This window comes from Lithobates pipiens, unplaced genomic scaffold (assembly GCF_037356315.1).
Source record: "Lithobates pipiens isolate NorthernLeopardFrog02 unplaced genomic scaffold, aLitPip1_a1.2 Scaffold_22, whole genome shotgun sequence".
NCBI lineage: Eukaryota > Metazoa > Chordata > Amphibia > Anura > Ranidae > Lithobates > Lithobates pipiens.
In genome coordinates, this window is record NW_027507784.1 from 41,520,821 (window position 1) to 41,548,704 (window position 27,884).

Below are 27,884 nucleotides of genomic sequence, written 5' to 3' on the forward strand. Positions count from 1 at the left end.
CCAATGTAAGGAACATTCTTCTCACTGATCACCAATGTAAGGAACATTCTTCTCACTGATCACCAATGTAAGGGACATTCTTCCCACTGACCACCAATGTAAGGAACATTCTTCCCACTGATCACCAGTGTAAGAAGCATTCTTCCCACTGATCACCAATGTAAGGAACATTCTTCTCACTGATCACCAATGTAAGAAGCATTCTTCCCACTGATCACCAATGTAAGGAACATTCTTCTCACTGATCACCAATGTAAGGAACATTCTTCTCACTGATCACCAATGTAAAGAACATTCTTCTCACTGATCACCAATGTAAGGAACATTCTTCTCACTGATCACCAATGTAAGGAACATTCTTCTCACTGATCACCAATGTAAGGAACATTCTTCTCACTGATCACCAATGTAAAGAACATTCTTCTCACTGATCACCAATGTAAGGGACATTCTTCCCACTGATCACCAATGTAAGGAACATTCTTCTCACTGATCACCAATGTAAGGAACATTCTTCCCACTGATCACCAATGTAAGGAACATTCTTCTCACTGATCACCAATGTAAGGAACATTCTTCTCACCGATCACCAATGTAAGGAACATTCTTCTCACTGATCACCAATGTAAAGAACATTCTTCTCACTGATCACCAATGTAAGGGACATTCTTCCCACTGATCACCAATGTAAGGAACATTCTTCTCACTGATCACCAATGTAAGGAACATTCTTCCCACTGATCACCAATGTAAGGAACATTCTTCTCACTGATCACCAATGTAAGGAACATTCTTCTCACCGATCACCAATGTAAGGAACATTCTTCTCACCGATCACCAATGTAAGGAACATTCGTCCCACTGACCACTAATGTAAGGAACATTCGTCCCACTGACCACCAATGTAAGGAATATTCTTCTACTGACCACCAATGTAAGGAACATTCTTCTACTGACTACCAATGTAAGGAACATTCTTCTACTGATCACCAATGTAAGGAACATTCTTCTACTGACTACCAATGTAAGGAACATTCTTCTACTGACTACCAATGTAAGGAACATTCTTCTACTGATCACCAATGTAAGGAACATTCTTCCCACTGACCACCAATGTAAGGAACATTCTTCTACTGACTACCAATGTAAGGAACATTCTTCTACTGACTACCAATGTAAGGAACATTCTTCCCACTGATCACCAATGTAAGGAACATTCTTCCCACTGACCACCAATGTAAGGAACATTCTTCTACTGACTACCAATGTAAGGAACATTCTTCTACTGACTACCAATGTAAGGAACATTCTTCCCACTGATCACCAATGTAAGGAACATTCTTCCCACTGATCACCAATGTAAGGAACATTCTTCCCACTGACTACCAATGTAAGGAACATTCTTCTACTGACTACCAATGTAAGGAACATTCTTCTACTGACTACCAATGTAAGGAACATTCTTCTACTGATCACCAATGTAAGGAACATTCTTCCCACTGACTACCAATGTAAGGAACATTCTTCTACTGACTACCAATGTAAGGAACATTCTTCTACTGACTACCAATGTAAGGAACATTCTTCTCACTGATCACCAATGTAAGGAACATTCTTCCCACTGATCACCAATGTAAGGAACATTCTTCTCACTGATCACCAATGTAAGGAGCATTCTTCCCACTGATCCCCAGTGTAAGGAACATTCTTCCCACTGATCCCCAGTGTAAGGAACATTCTTCTCACTGATCACCAATGTAAGGAACATTCTTCTCACTGATCACCAATGTAAGGAACATTCTTCTCACTGATCACCAATGTAAGGAACATTCTTCTCACTGATCCCCAGTGTAAGGAACATTCTTCTCACTGATCACCAATGTAAGAGACATTCTTAGTGTACAGATGGCAGTGTTAGAGCCCTTTCACACTGGGGCGGCGTGGGGCACGCCGGCGGTAAAGTGGTGCTATTTTTAGTGCCACTGCACCGTCGTTTTAGCAGCGATATTTGCCCACTAGTGGGGGGGTTTTGCCCCCTGCTAGCGGCCGAAAAGGTTAAAGTCACCACAAAGCGATGCTGGCAGTATAGCTGTGCTGCCCCATTCATTTCAATGGGCAGGAGCGGTGGAGGAGCAGTACATACACTGCTCCTTCACCGCGCCAAAGATGCTGCTAGCTGGACTTTTTTTAGCGTCCTGCCAGTGCACCGCTCCAGTGTGAAAGGCATCGGGGCTTCACACTGGAGGGTGAGGAGCAGCTCTTTCAGGGCACTTTGCAGGCACTATTTTTAGCGTTATAGCGCCTGCAGAGCACACCAGTGTGAAAGGGGTCTTAGGGATAAGCATCCAGTGTATTCATTTCAGTGATATATATATATATATATATATATATATATATAGAATAACACTCACTTAGCCCAAGTTCACACTGACAGCGGGAATGAAAGTGTGCGAGTTCAGCTTAACTCGCACAATTTCAGAACCGCATGTCAGTATGAGTTTGGCAGCGATTTCAAAGACATCTGTGCGGGTTGCTCCACAGATGTCTATGGAAATCGCACCCAGAAGTCGCCCAAAGTAGTACAGAAACTACTTTTGGGAATCAGTGTGACGCTGCAAATGCAGCGTCACACTGATTCAGGTAGTGCCATTGCCAGCAATTTGCCATGCAATTTCACATGTTAAATCGCATGCCAAATTGCTCCAATGTGAACCAAGGCTAAGTGCTATTCCCTATATATAACACTGATATCTATACACTGAGTGGCATTCAGTGTAACAGATATCAGTGTGCACTAGTGAATAGCAGCTGGTAAATAGGCACATGGCAAGAGGAAAGGAAAAAGAACATCCATTCATACTACAATAACTGTAACTGCTGTGCTGTCATTATCACACTGACCTGCTGCTGCACACAAGGCAGGTCAGTGTGGGTGGCCAATTCCACGAGGAGTTAACTCTGTGCCTGTGGGCTCTGTCCTCTGTGTGCACTCTGCAGGCTCCAGCTCCATACCGACTGTCCCGTGCGGCAGTGTTGTGTGTGGCCCCGCCCCCTCTGCTGAATTCCTCGGGGGGGGGGGGGGGGGGGGGGGGAGAGGTGGCCAAAGCGCCTGTCTCTGCAATGATCCCCGCACGGCTGACGTGACAGGGATCCATGATTGATTGCACTAAGATCATCTATCTCATTCCCGGCCAGCTCGCTCCTCTCCTCTCCTATAGCTCTGCATGAGCAACTGCCAGTGCCAGCAAGGATGTGTGCACTGGTTCCTCGGGGGTATAGTCTTAGTCTCTCTCCAATTCTGCATTTTAAGATGCGGGCACCTCAAGGGGCAGACTGAGCCGGGCCCCCCCCCCACCTCGGGGCCCTCGGTCAGCGACCGAGTGACCGAATGGTCAGTCCGCCCCTGCTTACTACTGAACCCCGGCACTCTGTGTCCCTTTAAGCCACAGTAGGTATTCAGCGCAATGAAAATCACACTCAACCTTTCCTGTGGTGCAGAGCGCCGCACTTTTCCTCAGCTGCGGGGGCCCAACTTATGATCCTGCACACAGGCCCACTGCTTTCAGAAAATGCCCCTGACCTGAGCTCATCATTGCACATCCATTCCAGATGCTTGTATGTGACATCACATACATCACATACATCACATACATCTCATACATCTCATACATCTCATACATCTCATACATCTCATACATCTCATACATCTCATACATCTCATACATCTCATACATCTCATACATCTCATACATCACATACATCTCATACATCACATACATCACATACATCTCATACATCACATACATCACATACATCACATACATCACATACATCACATACATCACATACATCACATACATCACATACATCACATACATCACATACATCACATACATCACATACATCACATACATCACATACATCACATACATCCCATACATCCCATACATCCCATACAAGTACGTGGGCTGGATGCGAGAGGCGGATAAGCAGGATGAGTGTGACAGGACAGGTAGATGTCTCTCATCTCTGTTTCCTTTCACTTCTCTGCATATCACACATATCATAGATGAGAAGAGTGAACGGCAATAGAGAAGATGAGAGGAGGGTACAGCAGTGGGGAAAATGAGCAGAAGGGGTTCAGAGGTGGGACAGAAGAGCAGGAGGGTACAGTGGTGAGGCAGATGTGCAGGAGGTAAAGTAGCGGGAGGGATGAGAAGGGGGTTCAGCGGTGGGACAGAAAATGGGGGGGTACAGTGATGGGGCGGAAGAGCAGGGGGTTACAGTGGTGGGGCAGATGAGCGGGGGGGGATTCAATGTTGGAGAAGATGAAAAGGGGGTTCAGTGGTGGGACAGATGAGCATGGGGGTTCAGTGTTGGGGAAGATGAGAAGGGGGTACAGAGGTGGGACAGAAGAGCAGGGGGATACAGCGGTGGGGCAGATGTGAAAGGAGGTGCATTAGTGGGACAGATGAGCAGGGGGTTACAGTGGTTGGGCAAAAGAGCAGGGGTACAGGGGTGGGGCAGATATACAGGGGGGTACAGTGGAAGGGCAGAGGAGAAAGGAGGTACATTGGTGGAATAGATGAGCAGGGGGAACAGATGTGGGATGGATGTACAGGGAAGTAAAGTGGTGGGGCAGATGAGAAGATAAGTTCAGTGTTAGGACAGATGAGAAGATGGTTCAATGGTAAGACAGAAAAGCGTGGGGGTATGGCAGTGGGGCATATGTGCAGGGAGGTACAGTGGCGGGGCAGATGAGAAAGGGGGAACATTGGTGGGGCAGATGAGCAGAGGGTTACTGGGGGGGGACAGATGAGCAGGGGGTTACAGTGGTGGAACAGATGAGCAGGGGGTACAGAGGTGGGGCAGATGTGCAGGGTGGTACAGTGGTGGGGCAGATGTGTGGTACAGTGGTGGGCCAGATGTGCAGGGTGGTACAGTGGTGGGGCAGATGTGCAAGGGGGTACAGTGGTGGGGCAGATGTGCAGGGTGGTACAGTGGTGGGGCAGATGTGCAGGGTGGTACAGTGGTGGGGCAGATGTGCAGGGGGGTACAGTGGTGGGGCAGATGTGCAGGGTGGTACAGTGGTGGGGCAGATGTGCAGGGGGTTACAGTGGTGGGACAGAGGAGCAGGGGGGTACAGTGGTGAAACTAATTTGCAGGGGGGGGGGGGCACAGTGATCTCAGGTGTGAAGGTGCATGAATTGGGGCTGATCTGAAGTGTGGAGATGCAGGAATTGGGGCTGATCTCAGGCGTGAGAATGTGGGATGTTAATTTCTCACTACTACTCAAGTAGTTTACAGCATTTACTTTATAGAAAATGCTTTTCGTGATTGAGATTGTGAAGTTTTTCGTTATAAAATCATCACACTCAATTTCTTTGAAAAGTATTTTTCAGCACACTGTGCTCAAAAAGTTGCCTACCCTGTTCTAGAATCTAGATCATTGGTGATGAATTCTAACACTGATTGAATAATGAATGGTGCATTATAACGATACCAGCTGGGCTCACCAATCCCTAGTGGTTGGCAGCCATATGGGCCATCCAATATGATGATGATAGATCGGCCAAAAGTTTCAAGAAGGCTGTCCTAAAAACACCTTTCAGTTTTTTCCCCCCAGTTTTGGATATATTGGAAAAGAAAAAGAACATTTGTCCTTACTGCCGTCACTATTTGTTCTGGTGATCTTTGTCACTGGGATAGGCAGTGATGGGAAATATAAACCAGCCCTGATAAAGAAGACTGCTAAGACCCCCAAAACCCACTGAATTGTGCCTTCTAAAGATACCAGCTTGGGTCGCCAATCCCTAGAGGTTGGAAATCATATGGGCCACCCACTATGACAATAGTAGGTGGTGTCCTCTGTATTACAGTAAGCTGAAGCTAAATTGTGTTGGATTCAACTCCTGTGTCTTATTGAAGAGTAAAAGTGATTGTAAAGGGTCGTTTTCTTTTTGTTTAAGTTTAAAATAACAAACATGTCATACTTACCTCCACTGTGCAGCTCGTTTTGCACAGAGTGGCCCCCAAACCTTGACTTCTGGGGTCCCTCGGTGGCTCTTGCAGCTCCTCCCCGCATCAGATAACCGAATGGTGGGAAATTAGTGTAGCGCTAATAATGTTTGGTAAAAATACCAAAAAGTGTATCCAAAACACGATGTTAATGTTTAAGTGAATAAACAATATATAAGAGTAAAAAAAATAAATGTGCATAACACAATAAACTCAATTTGTGCGTTGAGTCCAATTAGAAGTGTAAACTCCAATTAATGATATGGAGAACAGTCCACACAAACAGAAAAGTGAACAGATGGAACTTCTTCCTGTTGGGTGACACCAAACCAAGCAAAGGAAAACAGCAAATTGTCTGTAGTCACTCTAAAACAACCCTTCAATGATAAGAAGATGGATACTTTTACCGACTGGGATGGACACACATGTCGTACGACATTGAGTCAGTAAGGCTTGGAATCCTGGGTAGTCCAGATCAGATGCTGTGTATGGACGATGGTCAGACGGATCAGGTGCAGGGTCCCCGATTCTCAGTCTACGAACTCCACAAATACTGTACACTCAGAGTAAGTGTACCCAGGAACAGCTCTTCATGGGCTCCAATGGTAAAAATATGTGTACTGCCGGCTACTGAAGAGCACGTGCTATGCATTTTTCAAAGTTAAGGTTATACCTAAACTGCAGTTTGGTTTGGGTACACTGTCTCTTCTGGCAGGTATGGAACTATGGTCTGGTTGGGTGCTTAAGTTACTCTCTCTCGGAGCCCGCCCAGCGGGAGTGGCGCTCTTGCTCTGCTTTCTGGGAGAGGGCATTTAAGATGCGGACGTTACGGGGTTCGGTGTTCTGGTCCAGAAGGATGTACTGACTTCATGGTCTTGGTCCTCCTGATCAGCCCCCATGAAGGCTATGGCCTGGGGTGCGGATCCACCCGATCTTGATTTCTCTGGGCTGGTTAGCCCAAGGCAAGGAAACTAAAGGAGGATTCTGAGGTGTTTGGGTGCCGTCTCCGGTTTGAGAGAGACCCAGTGACTTCACGCTATCCAGGGGAGGACTCTTCAGAAGAAGGCCACGTACGGGTTGGTTTCTTAGTAAGAGCCTGGAGGAGCTGAAGTACCCAAGAGAATCCGGTCTTATGGATATCGCCAAGCTGGCTGAAAAATCCAAGTATCCCACGAGTGTTCTTCAAGTTTAGTTTTCCTATGTGTTCTACAACAACGTCTGTGGCAGAGACATATCTAGTATGTTCTACAACAACGTCTGTGGCAGAGACTTGTTCCTGAGTTAAGCACCTTGTTGGCTGCTAGGCCTTGTGAGAGGGACTGTCCAACTTGAGTGAACATCCAGTTGCAAATGGCTATTCTCTGGATGCAGTCAAAGTAAGCAAGTTCTTCAACATTTGACTTTGACACTAATGCCGCGTACACACGACCAGACTTTTCAACATCAAAGGTCCGCCGGAACAATTCCGGCAGACCATTCGATCGCGTGTGGGCTGCAGCGGACTTTTGATTTGCAAAAATCCGACAGACTTTAGAAATGGAACATGTTTCAAATTTTTCCGCCGGTGTCTTGTCAAATAGCGTCCTCCATCAGATAGTGTCCCCTGCGTACTGCGCATGCGCAGTACACAGGAACACAGTTTACGAAAATTGCCGAGGATGAACGGCGCCTGCGCCGTGAGTCCAGGTTCTATCCCCACTATCCAAGTGGACATAGAGTTAGAATAAAAAAGAGCCAAGCGCAGGGGCCCTCTAAAATTCGAGGGGCCCTCTAAAATTCACAACCCTATGTCCGCTTGGATGGTGGGGCTACCACCTCCACTCACGGCACAGGCGCCGTTCAGCTTCGGAGATTTTCCGAAGCTTCGTCTGCTCCGTACTGCGCATGCGCATTACGGAGTGGACACTATGTGATGCCCGGACTCTATACGCCAGAACACCGGAACTCCGCCGGACCCAGTTCCTACCGAGAAATCCGCTCATGTGTATGCTAGTCCGATGGACAAAAACCAACGCGAGGGCAGCTATTGGCTACTGGCTATGAACTTCCTTATTCTAGTCCGGTCGTACGTCATCACGTTCGAATCCGTCAGACTTTGGTGTGATTGTGTGTGGCCAAGTCCGTTCATTCGGAAAGTCCGTCAGAACTCTGTCAGAACTCCGTCAAAAGTCTGTCAGACCTAGTCCCTCGAAAAGTCCGGTCGTGTGTACGTGGCATCAGAGTACCTGAACTTCCTTTCCAACCCTCTGATCCCAATTTAAGAGACTGTTCATTGTCTACATTTTTTGCAAATAAAATCCATTCAAGTGGATCTGTTGTCAGTCTCTCGAGTTACTGGGCCATCTACCACAGGACACCCCTAGACGTTAAGTGAGGAGAAAAGAAGGTAACGGTAAGCCCAAATTTAATCAGCAGCTCCTTCGGGGGTTAGTGCTACATATGGAAAAGAAAGGAGAGCTCCGGATGGTGCAGGTCAAACCAATAGGTTTATTAGGATATGTCATACATTAAAATTACAAAATAAAAGTGCTCATAAAAAGATATAAAAAGCAATGTGGGGTGCAGTAAATGCTAGCATTTACTGCACCCCACATTGCTTTTTATATCTTTTTACATTTTGTGATCACTTGTATTTTTGTCATTTTAATGTATGACATATCCTAATAAACGTATTGGTTTGACCTGCACCATCCGGAGCTCTCCTTTCTTTTCCATATTTTTCCCATTGGAGCCTATGAGGAGCTGTTCCTGGGTACACTTACTCTGAGTGTACAGTATCTGTGGAGTTCGTAAACTGAGAATTCGGGGACCCTGCACCTGATCCGTCTGACCATCGTCCACTTTTCAAGGGAAGGTGCGAAAAATGTGGCACAATGCCCTCCATTGTATTTTAAATATTAAAAATAAATAAGTTGACTAATTGCTGGAATTCCCTCTTGCAGAAGGCTTTAATACCGGTGGAATGTGGACGTTTGTGAATGATTTTGGTCGTCTTTAATACCACGTCTTTTTCTTTATCTTGTTCAGAGCAGAAGATTAAGCTGATGAAACGGTCATCGAAGAAATCTGGTAAGCAATTACTTGCAGGAGCTTTTCTGCAGGGGGGGGTCATGTGGAATGAGCCCTACCTTGCAATTCATACAGTCTTAAGTCTCTAGAGTGCCTCCAGCTATAGGTGTCTTAACAAGAACTCCCTAAACGAAACTTCTAGTACCCAGGACCACACTTGAAAGCAGTTTTCAATGCTTTACTTGAACTTAATAGTAGGAGAGCTGGACGATGGAGATGGAAAAAACAAGCTTCTACAGCTCCTTGGCTGGAAGCCTCTGGGGCAGTGGTCATCAACCTTGTCCTCAGGGCCCATTAACAGGCCAGGTTTTATGTATTACTTTGGGGAGATGCAGACTAGAATACTATTATGATGATTATTGATGTATTTCAGTTATCTTGCAAACCTTGGCTTGTTAGTGGGCCCTGAGGACAGGAGTTGACCACTGCTCTGGGGGGTATCAGCATCCAGAATTCATCACAAAGCACTTCTTCTGGTGCACATAAGCCCCAAAACAAAAGGTTTTCCATTCCATTCCAGTGATGACTCTAGCAGAAGATCTTCTAAGCCCCTGTACACACGGTCGGACATTCTGCCAACCAAATCCGTCGGATTTTGCCTGTCCGATCTTGTCCGAAACTGTTGCATACACACGGTCGGACTAAGTTGTCGAAAAATCCGATCATTCAGAACGTGATGACGTAATTTCGTTACGATGGGACTAGTAGCCAATAGCTTTGATGTAGAAATTTGATCTGAGCATGCGTGGCACTTGGTCCGATCAAAATTCTCTACACATGATCGGAGTATGTCCGATCAAACCAGTTGGTCGGAAAATATTTCCAACATGTTGGAAAATTGGGTCCGACGGAGATTCGGACGGAATCAGTCCGATGCATATCACACACAGTCGGATTATCCGACAACACGGTCCGATAGGACACATTCCGACGGATTCTCCGACCGTGTGTACAAGACTTTAGACCCATATGACCTGGCGATATCCTCTAAGTCTGTGCTCCATCCGAGGCCTCAAACCAGGCATGCAATGCATACTCAACAAGGTAAGTTCTTGTAGGACATCTCCCTATAGAGAAGGGGCACAAGGGGACCCTTCTAGAACATTGGCTCCCTGTTTTGTCAAAGCAAAGTCCAACTCACTCATGACGAATTCACCATGGGTGGGCCAACTAACTTCTGCAGAAAGAAAATTTTGGCTTTTGGCTATACTTTAACTATATAACTAAACTCATCTAAAGATCGAACATTTTTTTTAGACTTGTACAATTTTTTGATGTACTAAAAACATGACAGATAAGAGATGGAGCAGAGGACCCTTCTATGACAACTATGTTTTTACCATATATGTATATATAGATATAGATATATACACATACATATACACAGTGCCTTGACAAAGTATTCATACCCCTTGACATTTTCCACATTTTGTCATGTTACAACCAAAACTTAAATGTATTCTATTGGGATTTTATGTGATAGACCAACACAAAGTGGCACATAATTGTGAAGTGGAGCCCTGGCTCACATTGGTGCGATTTGGCATGCGGTTTGACATGTAAAATTGCATGCCAAACCGGCGGCAAGTGACGGTGATTGCACCGACCTAATCGGTGCGACGCCGCATTTGCGGCACCGCACCGTTTTCCAAAAGTTGTTTTTGTACTACATTTTCTGATTTCGGGGTGTGATTTACATTGTCATATGTGCAGAAACCCACACAGATGTGGGTTTCTGCACATATGAAATTGGGACTAACATGCGGGAATGAAAGCGTGCGTGTTCAGCTGCAGTCAGTGTGAACCAGGGCAGAAGGAAAATGATAAATAGTTTTCAAATTTTTTTACAAATAAATATCTGAAAAGTGTGGGGGGCATTTGTATTGCGCCCCCCTGAGTTAATACTTTGTAGAACCACCTTTCTCTGCAATTACAGCTGCAAGTCTTTTTGGGGATGTCTCTACAAACCAGTTTTGCACATCTAGAGAGTGACATTTTTGCCTATTCTTCTCTGCAAAATAGCTTAAGCTCTGTCAGATTGGATGGAGAGCGTCTGTGAACAGAAATTTTAAAGTCTTGCCACAAATTCTCAATTGGATTTAGGCCTAGACTTTGACTGGGCCATTCTAACACATGAATAGGCTTTCATCTAAACCATTCTATTGTAGCTCTGGCTGTATGTTTAGGGTCCTTGTCCTGCTTGAAGGTGAACCTTCAGGGTTTCCTCTAAAATTGCCCTGTATTTGGCTCCATCCAACTTCCCATCAACTCTGACCAGCTTCCCTCTCCCTGCTAAAGAAAAGCATCCCCACAACATGATACTACCACCACCATGTTTGACGGTAGGATGGTGTGTTCAGGGTGATGTGCAGTGTCAATTTTCCGCCACACATACCGCTTCGCTTTTAGGTCAAAAATTTCAATTTTGGCCTCATCTTACCAGAGCACCTTCTTCCAAATGTTTCTTGTGTCCCCAACATGGCTTCTCGCAAACTGCAAACTGGACTTCGTATGGCTTTCTTTCCACTATGGCTTTCTTCTTGCCACTCTTCCATAAAGGTCAGATTTATGAAATAGTTGTCCTGTGGACAGATTCTCCCACCTGTGCTGTGGATCTCTGCAGCTCCCCCAGAGTTACCATGGGCCTCTTGGCTGCTTCTCTGATGAATGCTCTCCTTGCCCGGCCTGTCAGTTTGGTGGACGGCCATGTCTTGGTAGGTTTGCAGTCGTGCCATACTCTTTCCATTCTCAGATCATGGATTGTACAGAGCTCCATGAGATGTTCAAAGCATGGTATATATTTTTATAACCTAACCCTGCTTTAAACTTCTCCACAACTTTATCACTGACCTGTCTGGTGTGTTCATTGGCCTTCATGACGCTGTTTGTTCACCATAGTTCTCTAACAAACCTCTGAGGGCTTCACAGAACAGCTGTGTTTATACTGAGATTAAATTACACACAGGTAGACTCTATGTACTAATTAGGTGACTTCCGAAGGCAATTGGTTCCAATAGATTTAGTTAGGGGTATCAAAAGCCAAGTTTTCCATACCCAATGGAGAGGATTAGAGTACAATGAAGAGAGAGAGAGAGAGAAGGGTAATGCACAGCTGAAGATCATGGGAACGGAACAGTGAAAATAAATGAGATAAGGTTTGGGCTTTCCTGCCCTTGTTCCCCCACCCACTTCCTTTCCTTCCTATCACCTTGTCCAGTGCACTCCATCTATTCATCCCACTGAGAGTACAGAGAAAGCACACTAACTGGAAGTCCAAGGAGGCCACACTTTATCATATTTCCAAGGACAACCCCTGTTTATATAGGTAATCTTATACATAGTTAGGGCCGCATCCACCATGGACTCCCAGGAAGACACCCCAGGGGGAGTTGACGAGGTCTATTTTAACAAGATTTCTTTTTTGGCATAATACAAAAGATAGGAGATCAGTAATTTAGAATGGTGAGAGCGTTGGTCATCCTCCATACCTAGTAGGACTATGCCCTTGTACACACGATCGGACATTCCGACAACCAAATCCATCGGATTTTGTCCGTCGGATTTTGTCCGAAACTGTTGCATACACACGGTCGGATGAAGTTGTCGGAAAATCCGATAGTTCAGAACGTGATGACGTAATTTCATTATGACTGGACTATGTTCAGGCTAGTAGCCAATAGCTTTGATGTAGGAATTTGATCTGAGCATGCGTGGCACTTTGTCCGATCAGAATTCTCTACACATGATCGGAATATGTCCGATCAGAGCATTTTGTCGGAAAATATTTCCGGCAAGTTGGAAAATTTGGTCCGACGGATATTCCGACGGAAACAGTCCGATGCAGACCACACACAGTCGGAATATCTGACAAAACGCTCCGATCGGACACATTCCGTTGGAATCTCCGATCGTGTGTACAAGGGCTAAGACCCCATACACACTATTAGATTTTCTGCACATTTTTGTCTTCAGATTTACCAAAACCATGTATTGCAAGGGCTTGGCTGATTGCATACAAATTGAAACTCTTAAGATTTGACCTTAAGCCCTTGTACACACGGTCGGACATTCCGACAACAAAATCCGTCGGATTTTGTCCAACGGATTTTGTCCGAAATTGGTGTTGCATACACACGGTCGGACAAAGTTGTCGGAAAATCCGATCGTTCATAACGTGATGACGTTATTTAGTTACGACGGGAATACGTTCAGGCTAGTAGCCAATAGCTTTGGTCTCGTAATTTGATCTGAGCATGCGTGGCACCTTGTCCGATCGGAATTCTCTACAAACCATCGGACAAAGTCCGATCGGATCATGTTGTCAGAAAATATATATATCCAGCTCTCAAACTTTGTTGGTCGGATAGTCCGACGGAAAAAGTCAGATGAAGCCCACACACGGTCGGATTATCCGACAACACAGTCCGATCGGACATTTTCCATCGGAATATCCGACCGTGTGTACAAGGGCTAAGAGTTTTGATATTATATGGTTTCGGTAAATATGGTTTTGGTAAATCTGAAGACAATTATTTCAGAAAATATAATAGTGTGTATGGGGCTTTATTCCGGGAAGGTAGAGACAACTGAAACCTAAGATTATTCTCTGTGAAAATATAGGACCAATATGACACAATGAGAGGGCATTCTCAAAACATGAAAGTATGATTCAATGGACTCCAGGGGCAACTAGGGTCTCGATCCAGGTACATTCTGTGGAGTGTCAAAGGAGTGTAATATACCCCGTGTAAAAATATGAAATTAATTATGAATTTGAATAATGCTGATGATCTGATCTCTTTGATCCCTCAACAGTCAAGCAAAGCAATTTACTTAGCTCCGCACCATTTCTACAAATTGGAGGATATAAATCGGTCAGTGCTACACCTGGAGAAAACATTAGCCTGATGTGTAGATTCCACACGGATCCCTCCATGGAGCTGACCATGTTAGACATACGCTGGTCCAAGGACGGTGTCCCCATGTGGGTCTTCAACAAAGACTCCCAGGAGGATGAACCCAAGTTGGAAGAACTTTCTAGAGGAAACGCGAGCTTGAAGTTGACTTCCGTCCAGACGACAGACAGCGGGAGGTACACCTGCACCATCAGATACCGCTCAATGGAGCGTCGCTTACTCACTATTGTTAATGTGAAAGGTAGGTGATAGCTCCATTAAGGTCGGTTTATCCAAAACCGAGTAGAGTCATCCACAAGTTTATCTCACATAGAGCCCAGCGGGAGAGATGTCTCTGCCATAGTTCAGTTTTTAGCCACCTTCAGCTGTTGTTTGTTTCAGTTCCTCCTGTTACATTCCCAACAATATAAATAAAATAAAAAAATCCAGCAGGGATGATGGGACCCCTCATAATGGGCAGAGCAGGTGTACAGGCTTGGGAACTCAGTGCAGGGAGGGTGGGAAACCCCTCATAATGGGTACTGCGGGTGTGCAGGTCAAGAATCTCAGCACAGGGATGGCGGGAACACCTTATAATGGACACAGCAAGAGTGCAAACCTGGGAACTCAGCACAGGGATGGTGGGGACCCCTCATAATGGGCATAACAGGTAGACAGGCCCAGGAACTCAGCACAGGGTTGGTGGGAACACCTCATAAGGGGTACAGTGAGTGTGCAGATCCAGAAACACAACACAGGGATGTGGGAACCCCTCATAATGGGCATAGCAAGAGTGCACACCTGGAAACTCAGCACAGGGATGGTGGGGACCCCTCATAATGGGCATAACAGGTAGACAGGCCCAGGAACTCAGCACAGGGTTGGTGGGAACACCTCATAAGGGGTACAGTGAGTGTGCAGATCCAGAAACACAACACAGGGATGTGGGAACCCCTCATAATGGGCATAGCAAGAGTGCACACCTGGGAACTCAGCACAGGGATGGTGGGAACCCCTCGTAAAAAGAGTACAGTGGGTGTGCTGATCCAGAAACTCAGCCAAGGGATGGTGGGAATCTCTCATAATGGGCACAGCAGGTGTACAGACCCCCTCATAAAGGAGTACAGCGGGTGTGCAGATCCAGAAACTCAGAACAGGGATGGTGGGAACCCCTCATAATGGGAATAGGAGTTGTACAGACTTAGAAATTCAGCAGAGGGATGGTGGAAACCCCTCATAATGGATGCGGCAGGCATTCAAACCTGGGAACACAGCACAGGAATGGTGTAAACCTCAAATAAAAGGTACAGCAGGTAAGCAGACCCAAGAATTCACTAACCTTTCTCAAAGCGGGAGTCCGCCGGGACTCCGCGTTTTTTTTTTTTTTTTTTTAAAGCCAGCAGCTACAAATACTGCAGCTGCTGACTTTTAAAATAGTGACACTTACCTGTCCAGCGCGCCCGCGATGTCGGCACCCGAAGCCGATCTCTAGATCGTCTTGTCGGGTGCTGCCGCCGCCATCTTGGGTATGGGAATCAGGAAATGGAGCCTTTCGGCTTCATTTCTCGGTTCCCTACTGCGCATGCGCGAATCGCGCTGCGCAATAAGGATGGTCCCCGCTGCCTCTGGGATCTGTGTGTTTCCCAGCAGGCAGCGGGGCACTTGCGGAAAGGGGCGGGCACTTGCGGAAAGGGGCGTAATCTACGCCCCTTTCCGCAGAGAGCTATCCCAGAAGTGGGTGCAGAATACCTGTACTGTACAGGTATCTGCACCCCCCTCCCCCCTGAAAGGTGCCAATTGTGGCGCCGGAGGGGGGGAGGGTTCCGATGAGCGGAGGTCCACTTTAGGGTGGACCTCCGCTTTAACTACATTCACAATGAATATAAAAAATGGCAGAGGTTCCACTTTAACCACATCAACACCACCATATAGTAAAAATGCCAGAGAGGTGGCTTTCTTTTCTTTCATAAACAGCCCTGCAGAAAACACATACGGGGCAGTGTGCCCTTTCAAAGTATGTTTGTGCCTTATCATCTCTGTGACGGCCAATCACATTACATTTGTGATCAAACACCTATATTTGGAAGCCCCCCTCCTTCCTCTTCTGGCAATTCTTAATGTAAGTAATGCTGCTCCCGCTGACCACCAACTAAATGGGGGGATGCCGAGTAGCAAGGGGGTACACTGAGTACAAGGCATATTGACCTGGCATTTTAGGGCTTCGAAAATGCAATCAAAACATCAGTTTTTTTTTCAAAAATGTTTTCCCCCTTATACAGTTGTGATCATAAGTTTACATACCCTGGCAGAATTCATGATTTCTTGGTAATTTTTCAGAGAATAAGAATGGATAACACAAAAAAGTTTTCTTTCTCTCATGGTTAGTGTTTGGCTGAAGCCATTTATTATCAGTCTACTCTTTTTAAATCACAATGGCAACAGAAACTAACCAAATGACCCTGATCAAAAGTTTACATACCCCAGTTCTTAATACCATGTATTGCCTGCCCCCTTTAACATCAAGGACAGCTTGAAGTCTTTTGTGGTATTTGTGGATGAGGCTCTTTATCTTCTCAGATGGTAAAGCTGCCCATTCCTCTTGGCAAAAAGCCTCCAGTTCATGTAAATTCTTGGGCTGTCTTGCATGAACGGCACATATGAGATCTCCCCAGAGTGGCTCAATGATATTGTGGTCAGGAGACTGAGATGGCCACTCCAGAACCTTCACTTTATTCTGCTGTAGCCAATGACAGGTCGGCTTGGCCTTGTGTTTTGGATCATTGACATGTTGGAATGTCTAAGTACGTCCTATGAGTAGCTTCCTGGCTGATGAATGCAAATGTTCCTCCAGTATTTTTTGATAACATACTGCATTCATCTTGCCATCAATTTTGACCAAATGTCCTGTGTCTTTGTAGCTCACACATCTCCAAAACATCAGCGATCCACCTCCGTGTTTCACAGTAGGAATGGTGGACCTTTCATGATAGACCTTGTTGACTCCTCTCCAAATGTAGTGTTTATGACTGTGGCCAAAAAACGGAAAATTTATATCAAATACTTACCGTAATTTTCCTTTCCTGATAGGCTCCATGGCAGCATACGTGTGGGTAGCCCCGCCTCCACGATTACCCAATAGGACCCAACTCCCATAAATCTTTGCTCCCGGCTACTATCAGTGTTCCGTAACTAGCCAACTCCAGACATTTGGGAGGGAACTCCTGCTGCCATGGAGCCTATCAGGAAAGGAAAATTACGGTAAGTATTTGATATAAATTTTCCGTTTTCCTGAAAGGCTCCATGGCAGCATACGTGTGGGAAATAACTCGCCAAACACACCCGGGTGGGCAAAATGTCGAGCAAAGAACAAAAGTTTATTTTGCATTGTCAACCGACAAAACTTGCAAACCAAAATTAACAGAAGACAGAGCCGCTGGCTCTACACAGTAATGAGAAACAAAGGTATTAATAGAAGACCAAGAGGCTGCTCTGCAAATAACTTCAGGCACCACATGGCGAGAAGCTGCCCACGATGTTGAAATACTCCGTGTTGAATGAGCCGTTAATGCCTCAGGAGGAGCCAAGCCCTTTGCTCTGTATGCCCTCTGAATGATCTGGACGATCCAGGTAGAGATAGATCTAGCCGAAGCTCGCAATCCTTTATTCTTGCCATGAGGGAGAACAAAAAGAAATTTTGTTTGTCTAAAAGGAGCTGTGACTTCCAAATATTGTTTAAGCGTGTGTCCTACGTCCAGAGGATGAACATCCTGACTCTGAGTTCTTGAAAGTGGGAAGCACAATTTCCTGATTCTCATGGAAGACCGAGGTTACTTTGGGATTCGATCCCAACATGGGAATCAATACTGCCCTATCCGGAAAGAAAGTCAGAAAAGGTTCCTCCGAACCTAGATTCCTAATCTCGGAAACTCTCTTGGCTGAGGTTATAGCTACCAAGAAGATGGTCTTGAGAGTGAGATCCCTTATGGACAGAGGCTCCGTAGAATCCTTTCCAAGGTTTGAGAGAAAATCCAGCACTAAAGGGAGGTCCCATTTAGGAAACCTTGGTTTTCTTTGGGGTCTGAGCCTGGTAGCTCCCTTGAAGAATTGTCGTACCAGTGCATGGTTTGCCCAGGAAATACCCGTAAAGGCTGAAATAGCCGACACTTGGACTCTCAATGAACTGATAGCTAGAGGTAAATCAAGGCCTGTTTGGAGAAAGCTTAGTATGTCTTGTATTGTTGGAGAACTGCAAGAATTTTCTCTGGAGGACATATGGGCTGAAAACTTGGACCATATGCGCTCATATACCCTATTAGTACTCCCGCGTCTGGAATTGAGAAGGGTTGGAATGACCTCTTCCGGACAACCAAGAGCTTCTAACCTTTCCCTCTCAAAAACCATACCTTGAGGTTCAGACATGATGGGCATGGATGTAACCTTGTGCCTTGAGATAGCAAATCCGGCCTGAGAGGCAGGGGAACTGGCTCTTGATAACTGAGGAGCAGCAGTAGAGGGAACCAAGGTCTGTTGGGCCAGAAAGGAATCACTGCGAGAATCTCCACCTTCTCTGACCTGAGTCTCCGAAGGAATTGCAGGATCACCGGAACTGGAGGGAAGGCGTAAGCTGTCTGAAACTTCCAATGTTCTGTGAGGGCATCTATCCCATATGCCTGAGGATCCCTGAACCTTGAGTAATATTTCGGAAGCTTCCGATTGCACGGGGAAGCGAACAAGTCGACTTCCAGGGACAATCCTAAGGTCAGGAGCCAATCGAATACTTCCCCGTGTAGAGACCACTCGTTGTTGTCCAACTCGACACGCGATAGGAAGTCCGCCTGAACATTCTGCACCCCTGGGATGTAGACTGCAGAAAGGTTGGACAAATTCTTCTGAGCCCAATTCATTATTGGCTCCGTCTCCTGTAACAGGGACCAGCTGCGAGTTCCCCCTTGCTTCTTTACGTAAGCCACCACGGTTGTGTTGTCCAACCTTAGCATGACCGAGGCATTCGCTGTCAGATGGTGGAACGACCGAAGCGCCTGGAAGGCCGCTCTTAGCTCCAGAACATTGGAGACGACTCTTTGTGATGGAAATGTCCACCTGCCCTGAGCGACCTCCGAAAGACAGTGAGCACCCCATCCTCGGTTGCTGGCATCTGAAGTTACCGTGACCCATGAGATGGGAATGATTGAATGGTGGTTGCGCAGGTTCTTCCCCTGCAGCCACCAAAGAAGAGACGTCCTCATGGCTGGAGTGAGGAATATGCGCTGTGTCTGGCTGGATAAGTCCCACTGTTGTAGAAACCCCTTCTGAAAGGGACGAGTGTGCCACTGGGCCCACTTTACCATGGGAATGGTGGCTGACATTGTGCCAATCACCCTCAGACATTGGAGAGCCGAGAGATGGGATGCTGCAAGGGCTGCATGAATCCTGTCTCGTATGACTCCAACCTTCTCTTCTGGAAGGGCGATAGTACCTTCCACTGTGTTGAACTGCGCCCCTAGGAAAACTAGAGACTGAGTTGGATCTAGGTGACTCTTTTCTAAGTTCAGAAGCCACCCGAACTCCTGTAGAGTGGAGATGACTAGGTCTTTGTGCTCCAAGAGCTGATCTTTGTTCTGGGATAGCAGAAGAAGGTCGTCGAGATAGTGGTGGAGACGAACACCTTTGACTCTGAGAAAGGCCACAACTGCCAAAAGAACTTTGGAGAAGACCCGTGGGGACGTTGTTAACCCAAAGGGAAGACATGTAAATTGAAGATGTTGATTGCCTACTGCAAAGCGGAGGTATTGTTGAAACTCCTTTGCCATGGGAACATGGAAGTAAGCGTCCTTCAAATCGACTGATATCATCCAGTCCCCCAGATACACGGACTGCTGGATGGTAAGCAGAGATTCCATCTTGAACTTCTCTTTGCGAATGAAGGAATTGAGATGGGTCAAATCTATTACCGGCCTCCATGTGCCGTTTTTCTTTTGAACCAGAAACAAAGGGCAATACATGCCCTCTCCACGTTCTTCTTCTGGAACGGGAACGGCTGCGCCTTGATCCAGTAAAGAGTTCACGTAGGTCAATAGGACTTGTTTCTTCTCTTTTGATTCTGGAAGATTTGTGGGAATAAATCTTAGCCTTGGGGCGCTGATAAAACCCCACTTGTGACCTGAGGAAATAGTTTTTACAGTCCAAAAATCCCGAATTGAGGCCGCCCAAACATGCCTGAAGTGGAGAAGACGAGCCCCCACCTGACAAGTTTGAGCGGGCCCAATTTCAAAAGGATTTCGCGGAATCCTGCTTGCCGGACGAACCTCCTTTTGAGGTATTTTTGAAAGAAGATTGCCTGGATCTCCATGACCTTGAGAATTCTCGACCAGGTCTATAGCTCCGCGCCTCCCTGGCACGATCAGGGCCTTGTCTTCTAGGAAATAGACGCCTTTGATTATGAAGACGTCTGTCCTGGGGAAGAAACCCAGATTTCCCACCTGTAGCCCGGGATATGGCAGTATCCAGCTTTTTACCAAACAAAGATGACCCCTCAAAGGGAATACGGCACCAGGCCTGTTTGGATGCTGGATCCGCCAGCCATGGACGGAGCCATAACGCACGGCGAGCTGAGACTGCTGCTAACATATCCCGAGATATCAGGCGGATAACATCAATAGATGCCTCCCCCAAAAAGGCAGACGCCATCCTGATTTCTTGAATAGGGGAGTCTTTTGCTGATTCAATAGAAATACCCCTCAGGAATTCTTCTACAGAATCAGCCCAGGATTCTATGGCCTTGGATACCGCTGCCATTGCAAGCACTGGTTTGCAAGCCATTCCAGAAGTCAGATATATCCTTTTAAGGTCTGAATCGATCCGCCTTTCCAAAGGATCTTTAAAGGATACCGTATCCTCTAAGGGTAGGGTTACATATCTCACCAAACGCATGAGCGCTGCATCCACCAGTGGTGCTGACTCCAGGTGCTTCACATCCTTTTCTTTAAAAGGGTATAACTTCAGGATTTTTGACTGCATGGAACCCTTTTTATCCATCTTGCTCCATTCCTCGGTAATAATGTCACCCAACTCTGAAAGGAAGGGAAAAAATTGTCGCTCCTTATTGAGCTGTTTAAAGAACTTTCTCTGCTTTTGGTGGGGAAGTAACAGGGTCTTCCCACTTCAGAGCCTCTCTCACTGCTTTGACCAATGAAGGCACCAGTCCATAGTCAAATCCTAAACCAAGATCCTCACAGTCAGATTCACTGTCTGAGATGGGAGCAGATAGGCGGCTTGGCTGAGAGGATTCCCATGTCTCCTGCAATGGGTTCTCTCCAGGTGGAGGAGCCAATAATTCTGACGGGGATTCACACAGCTGTAGAGCGTCTCTCTCCTGCAGAGACTCCTTCACAACCCGTCTTACTATTGACTCCAAACGCTGGTCTGCACCATCCCTTTCATCTGCAGCTTTGGAGAAGCAATGATCGCATAAGGATTTGTCTGAAGGAACAGGCATCCTGCACCCCCAGCATGATTTTTCCGTATGCTTGCTGGAGTGAGCAGCAGGGGGGTGAGAAAAATTCTTATCACGCTGTTCAGACCTTGACCTATGCTGGCTAGATCTTGAGGAGGATTTATGGCGGTGTGATCTTGATGATCCACTGCGTCTAGAGGTGTTAGGCTGTGGATCAGACCCAGAAGGGCTGTAAGGGAAAAACAAACAGACAGAGAGAGAAAAAGATACACAGTCAATCCTACCTATGCCAAACACTCTCTCCATTATATAAAAAACAAATACTAAAGACCTACCTAACATGAGCGGGCTGGCCACTAGGAGGCAGTAAGGCGTCCATATTCAAAATAAACCCACAGTTTAAGAAACACTGCAACCAAAGAGAAAAATAAAAATACATTTTTTTTTTTTTTTAAAAGCATTTCCCCAGCCTAAGGGACATGCTCTTACCTTAAACCGCCGCACTGACAGCCCCGGGAAGTCGCTGCGACCACTGCAAACATTCCCAGGGTTCTGACAGCTTCCAAAGCCTTTTAAATTTGGCGCCCGTGACGTCATCGCCGACGTCAGACGCGAGGCGCTCGCGCGCATGCGCTGGAACCAAGCCTCGGTCTCATACCGGGTTCGCACATGCGCAGAACGCCTGCATAACCCGGAAGTAGGAGAGAGGTTTGCTGGAACGCGGAAGCGAACGCAAACGGCATGGAGGAGACCGCAAGACAAACAAGAAAAATACACACAAATACAATGCTGCCATGGATAGATAAAAGGCTCACCACTCCACCAACGATCACCTGGCCGAACGGACTGGAACACACACGCCATACCTCCAAGCAGATAATGGTCACCCATAGCAACGGGACACAGACCGTGCGCACTCAGTTAGGAAATCCTTTCTTCAGCGCTACTCTGCAAATACTCTCCATACCCTGCTTAACAGTCAGGGCCTATCGGAGGAAAAATTCTCAGTCAATCAGCCAATCGATCGTCGTGAAGTTTTGTTTCCAGGAATGAAACCATCTGGTCCTACTGGGGAGGACAAAAAAGGAACACTGATAGTAGCCGGGAGCAAAGATTTATGGGAGTTGGGTCCTATTGGGTAATCGTGGAGGCGGGGCTACCCACACGTATGCTGCCATGGAGCCTTTCAGGAAAGCTATATTTTGGTCTCATCACTCCAAATGACTTTGTGCCAGAAGGTTTGAGGCTTTGTGCTGTTTGGCGTATTGTAAGCGGGATACTTTGTGGGATTTGCGTAGTAATGGCCTTCTTCTGGCGACTCGACCATGCAGCCCATCTTTCCTCAAGTGCCTCCTTATTGTGCATCTTAAAATAGCCACACCACATGTTTTCAGAGAGTCCTGTATTTCACCTGAAGTTATTTGTGGGTTTTTCTTTGCATCCCAAACAATTTTCCTGGCAGTTGTGGCTTAAATTTTAGTTGGTCTACCTGACCATGGTTTCGTTTCAACAGAACCCCTCATTTTCCACTTCTTGATTAGAGTTTGAACACTGCTGATTGGCATTCTCAATTCGTTGGATATCTTTTTAGATCCCTTTCCTGTTTTGTACAGTTCAACTACCTTTTCCAGCAGATGCTTTGACAATTCTATTTCTTTCCCCATGACTCAGAATCCAGAAATGTCAGTGCAGCACTGGATGAAAGATGCAAGGGTCTGTCAGGAGTCCAGAAACTCATTGACCTTTTATACATACACACTACACACACACACAGGAGGCTGTTTTTTTATGTGTGGGGAGTGGCTTTCTTGCTGCCCTTCTCCAAAGTGCCACCCTAGGCCTGGGCCTTGTTGGCCTAGGCCAGGGATCCTCAAACTATGGCCCTCCAGCTGTTGCGGAACTACAGATCCCATAAGGTATTGTAAAACTCTGACATTCACAGACATGACTAGGCATGATGGGATTTGTAGTTCCTGAACAACTGGAGGGCCACAGTTTGAAGACCCCTGGCATACGCCAAGATACAGCGTTGTCACAGTCCATGCCTACATAAAAGTCTCCATCACAGTCCACCCCTACATGAAAGTCTCCATCACAGTCCACCCCTACATGAAAGTCTCCATTACAGTCCACACCTACATGAAAGTCGCCATCACAGTCCACCCCTACATGACAGTCTCCATTACAGTCCACCCCTACATGAAAGTCTCCATCACAGTCCACCCCTACATGAAAGTCTCCATTACAGTCCACCCCTTTATGAAAGTCTCCATCACAGTCCACCCCTACATGAAAGTCTCCATCACAGTCCACCCCTACATGAAAGTCTCCATTACAGTCCACTCCTACATGAAAGTTTCCATCACAGTCCACCCCTACATGAAAGTCTCCATCACAATCCACTCCTACATGAAAGTCTCCATTACAGTCCACTCCTACATGAACGTTTCCATCACAGTCCACTCCTACATGAAAGTCTCCATCACAGTCCACTCCTACATGAAAGCCTCCATTGCAGTCCACCCCTATATGAAAGTCACCATCACAGCCCACTCCTATATGAAAGCCTCCATTATAGTCCACTCCTACATGAAGGTCTCCATTACAGTCCACTCCTATATGAAAGCCTACATCACAGTTCACCCCTACATGAAAGCCTCCATTACAGTCCACTCCTACATGAAAGTCTCCATCACAGTCCACTCCTACATGAAAGACCTCTAGCCTATACACCCCCCCCCCCCCCTTCTATCCTGAATTCCAGAGACCAGTCCATACACAACTAATTGCTTATTATTTCTTTGTACAGAAGAATTGGACCCTTTGACAAAGCCAGACTCTCCAAAATCAGCACCAACAATCGGCAGCACTGATAAATACAGGAAAGAAAAAGTTGGAATGGTTGTCGGAGTGGTAGTCTTTGCAAACTGCCTGGTCTTTTTCATCTACTTTTTTATTGCACTTTAATTTTATTTTACCCACAATGCTATACAGCTGCTGTTGTTTTGGAATTAGAGCAGAATTGCAATATAGGAGTTTACTTTTAGGTAAACGTCGACGCGGCTTTGTTTATAAATAAAGTCATGTCAGACCTCACAGTTGGTTGATTTTTGACAAAAAGTATCTAAGTGGTTAGCATTGCTGCCTAGCAGCTTAAGGGTCGTTAGTTCAAATCCCTACCATGGAACTACCTGCTTGGAGTTTTTATCTCTTCCAGTAACAATTGCCCCCCCTGCAACAAAATGCCCCCACAACAACAATAGATTCACCTCAGAAACAATAGCTTCTCACCAGCAACAATAGCTCTCCTAGAAGCCAGGAGCAATAGATACCTCCTTCAACAGTAGATCCCTCTGGGCATCAATTAGCCCCCCAGCAACATAAGACCCCTTTAACAACAATAGACAGCTTCCTCAACAATAGATGTTCCCAGCAACAAAAAATCCCCCAGTAGGCCACCATCAATAGACTCTCCAGCACACCCCAGCACCCCTTGCCATTGCATACATTTAATGCTGGAGGTGCCGCAACTGCGTTCCCCTTGAAAAAATGGTAAATTGCCCTAGTATGTGTATGTATGAATCTGAGTTAGGGACCTTAGATTGTAAGCTTGAGGACAGGGACTGATGTGAATGTACAAAATATATATACTGTATAAAGCACTGCGTAATATATAACCGCTATATATAATTATATATATTGTATATTGTAATATATAATTACAGGTATCTAACAAAATGCTAAAAATTCTAAAATAACAAGCTAAAGATACATAGTAGGTAAAATCTTGCATATTGAATGTATGTTGTGACAGACTGGCATCTGTCACAATTATATATAAAAAAAAAAACAAAAAAAAAAAACACCAAAACAAAATAAAAACAAAACACTTACCAATCTCGCAAATCCTTGCTGGTCTCAAAAGTATTCTAAAAAATGCCACAAATTCAAAAAAAACATTGCTACAGCTATAAGGCTATAGAAGAGCCTCAGAATTCTGACTTTGAAACTCAAAATTCAAACTTTTAATTTCAGAATTCTGACTTTGAAACTCATAATTCTGACTTTTAATCTCAGAATTCTGACTTTGAAACTCATAATTCTGACTTTTAATCTCAGAATTCTGATTTTCAAACTCAGAATTTAGTAAAAAAATGTTTTTTTTTTTTTTTTTTACTTTAAGCTTTGCATTCATTGGGGGTCTTTCACAATTAGCAATAAAAAGAAGAAAAAAAAAATCACCTACCAGTCATGTAAATCCTTGCTGGTCTTAAAAGTACACCATGATATGCCACAAACACTAAAGAAATAAGTCTTGCCACAGCTACATGGCAGCTCAATTTTTGCATACCAGATGAGTGAAAGTTTTTGATTTCAGAATTGAATTATTCTTCGTTACAGTGACTGGGGTCTGTCACAATTATAAAAAAAAAATCAACAAAACAAAAAAAAATAATCACCAAATCCACTTGCCAGTCATGCAAATCCTTGCTAGTAAAATTAAAATTATTCTAGAAAATGCCACAAATTCTAAAACAAAAACCATTGCTACAGCTACATGGCAGGTCTGTTCTTGCATACTGACTGTTTTTGATTTTAGAATTACATTTTTCTTTATTGTATTTGCACACAGTGGGGATCTGTCACAATTAGCAATAAAAAGAAAAAAAAATCACAAAAAATCACCTACCAATCATGCAAATCCTTCCTAGTCTTAAAAGTAAAAGTATCTTAAAAGTATGCCAAAATATGCCACAAACTGTAAAAAAAAATGCCACAAAATTTAAAAAAACTAAATTCTTACATTGTTTGCTAATTTTTGAATACAATAAAGAACATAAAATAAAAAATTTTTTTTTTTTAATTTATGGCAATTTGTTTTTTTATTGTATTCAAAAATTAGCAAAAAAAAAGAAAATCACATACCAATCATTGGTGTATCCACATTCTCTTGACAAGGGGGATCATTTTTGCCGCATCATGGCCGCGACATGTCTACACCCTCATACGGCTGCCTTTGCAGCTTGGGTGAAGAGGGTGATAAAAATGCAGCTCAACCACCTGTCTTTACCAGTCCTCCACACAGGTCTTCACCTTTTTAAATATTACATTATGATTCTTGATTCATTTTCCCCAGATGTCAATCTTTAGTGCTATCATTCTTTCAATTTGACGCTGCTTAATAGGCCTCATGCATGCTGGTCGTTATGAAAACACCAGTAGCGTTAGCGCTAGAAAGTTGTAGCTGCATAATGAGTTTTGCAGCGTTTTTGTAGTAGCCTTTGCGTTTTTAGCGCTTTTTAGCAAAACTATATTCCCACAAAAACTTATGGCTCACAAAACACTCATAAATGCAGAATAGCCGTGTTTTTCTGCATTTTTCAATGTTAGAGCGTTTTTACAGCTGAAAACTCCTCTTCAATCTTACTAGTACTTGGGGTTGGGGGGGGGGGGGGGGGGGTTCCAGCCAGAAAACACCCCTGTCAAAAAATGCTGATAACAGTCTGTGTGAGCATGGACACATAGGAAACATGGAGGGGTGTTTACTGACTGCAGAAAAGGCAAAAAACAGCAGCTGTAAAAAGGTCAGTATGCATGAGGCCAAAAACTATAATCAACTCTAGGTGGCTGTGTTTTTCTTTCCCTTTTTTTTTTTTATAAGTCAAGTTTTTATGTTTTATAGTAACAAAAATTTTGTTGAATGGTAAAAATATAGAAAAATATAGAAAAAAAATTAAGTAAAGCGTGCAAATATAAAAACAAAAGGGTTTGTGTGCATTTATTTAAATATTATAAATTGTCGTATGCATTGGATATTCAGTAGTTAATGGTGAAGAGTGAAAAGTAAATAAGTAATTAACAAAAAAATTGTAAAAATAATGACTACAATAAAATTGTGCCTTTGTGATAAAAGTGTTTATTTTTATTGAGTATTGATTCTATTTGAATAATTGATTAATTAGATTATTTTTTTTTTTTTTTTAATAATTGATAAGGGGAATTTTCAGCAGTTGGATGGGTTATGAAGAAATGACAGTCCAAAGGTTGTTGGTCATCATTCCTGGGATAAAGCAGCTTTAGGGGCGCTCAATGTTAGTACTGAGTACTGAGAAATCGAGTTGCCTCTAGGCACACCTAAATTTTCAAGCTCTGGGAGAATCAGAAGGAAAAAAAATGGACTCACAATTACTTATGTTATGATGATGTTTTATCTTCAGAGATGTGGTACTTCCATGGGTGCAAAGTTGATGCCCACATAGGCCAACCTGTTTATGGGTTGGTGGGAGAAGCACCACATCTCTGCAGATGGGATTGGGTGCTTCCAATACACTGACAATATAATCTTTATTGTAGACCGAGGTCTTTCAATCAATGAGTTTTTGAGATATTTAAATGACAACTCTTGTAATTTGAGGTTCACTGGAACTGAACAAATTATGAGTATTGAA

The 27,884-nt window shown here is 44.8% G+C and overlaps 1 protein-coding gene across 2 annotated transcripts in view; it reads left to right on the forward strand.

Moving 5' to 3' along the window:
* LOC143923665 (uncharacterized) overlaps positions 1-26,062 on the forward strand; it is a 34,200-nt gene extending 8,138 nt beyond the window's left edge. Inside the window, exons 3-5 of one of the 2 annotated variants that reach the window (XM_077447473.1) lie at positions 9,046-9,087; positions 13,903-14,244; positions 24,248-26,062. In XM_077447473.1, coding sequence (XP_077303599.1) covers positions 9,046-9,087; positions 13,903-14,244; positions 24,248-24,402 — 539 coding nt within the window. In that variant the 3' untranslated portion in view covers positions 24,403-26,062. Of the gene's footprint in view, positions 1-9,045; positions 9,088-13,902; positions 14,245-24,244 lie in introns of both variants that reach the window. The other variant, XM_077447472.1, reaches the window with a different exon arrangement.
* The last annotated feature ends 1,822 nt before the right edge of the window (positions 26,063-27,884 follow it).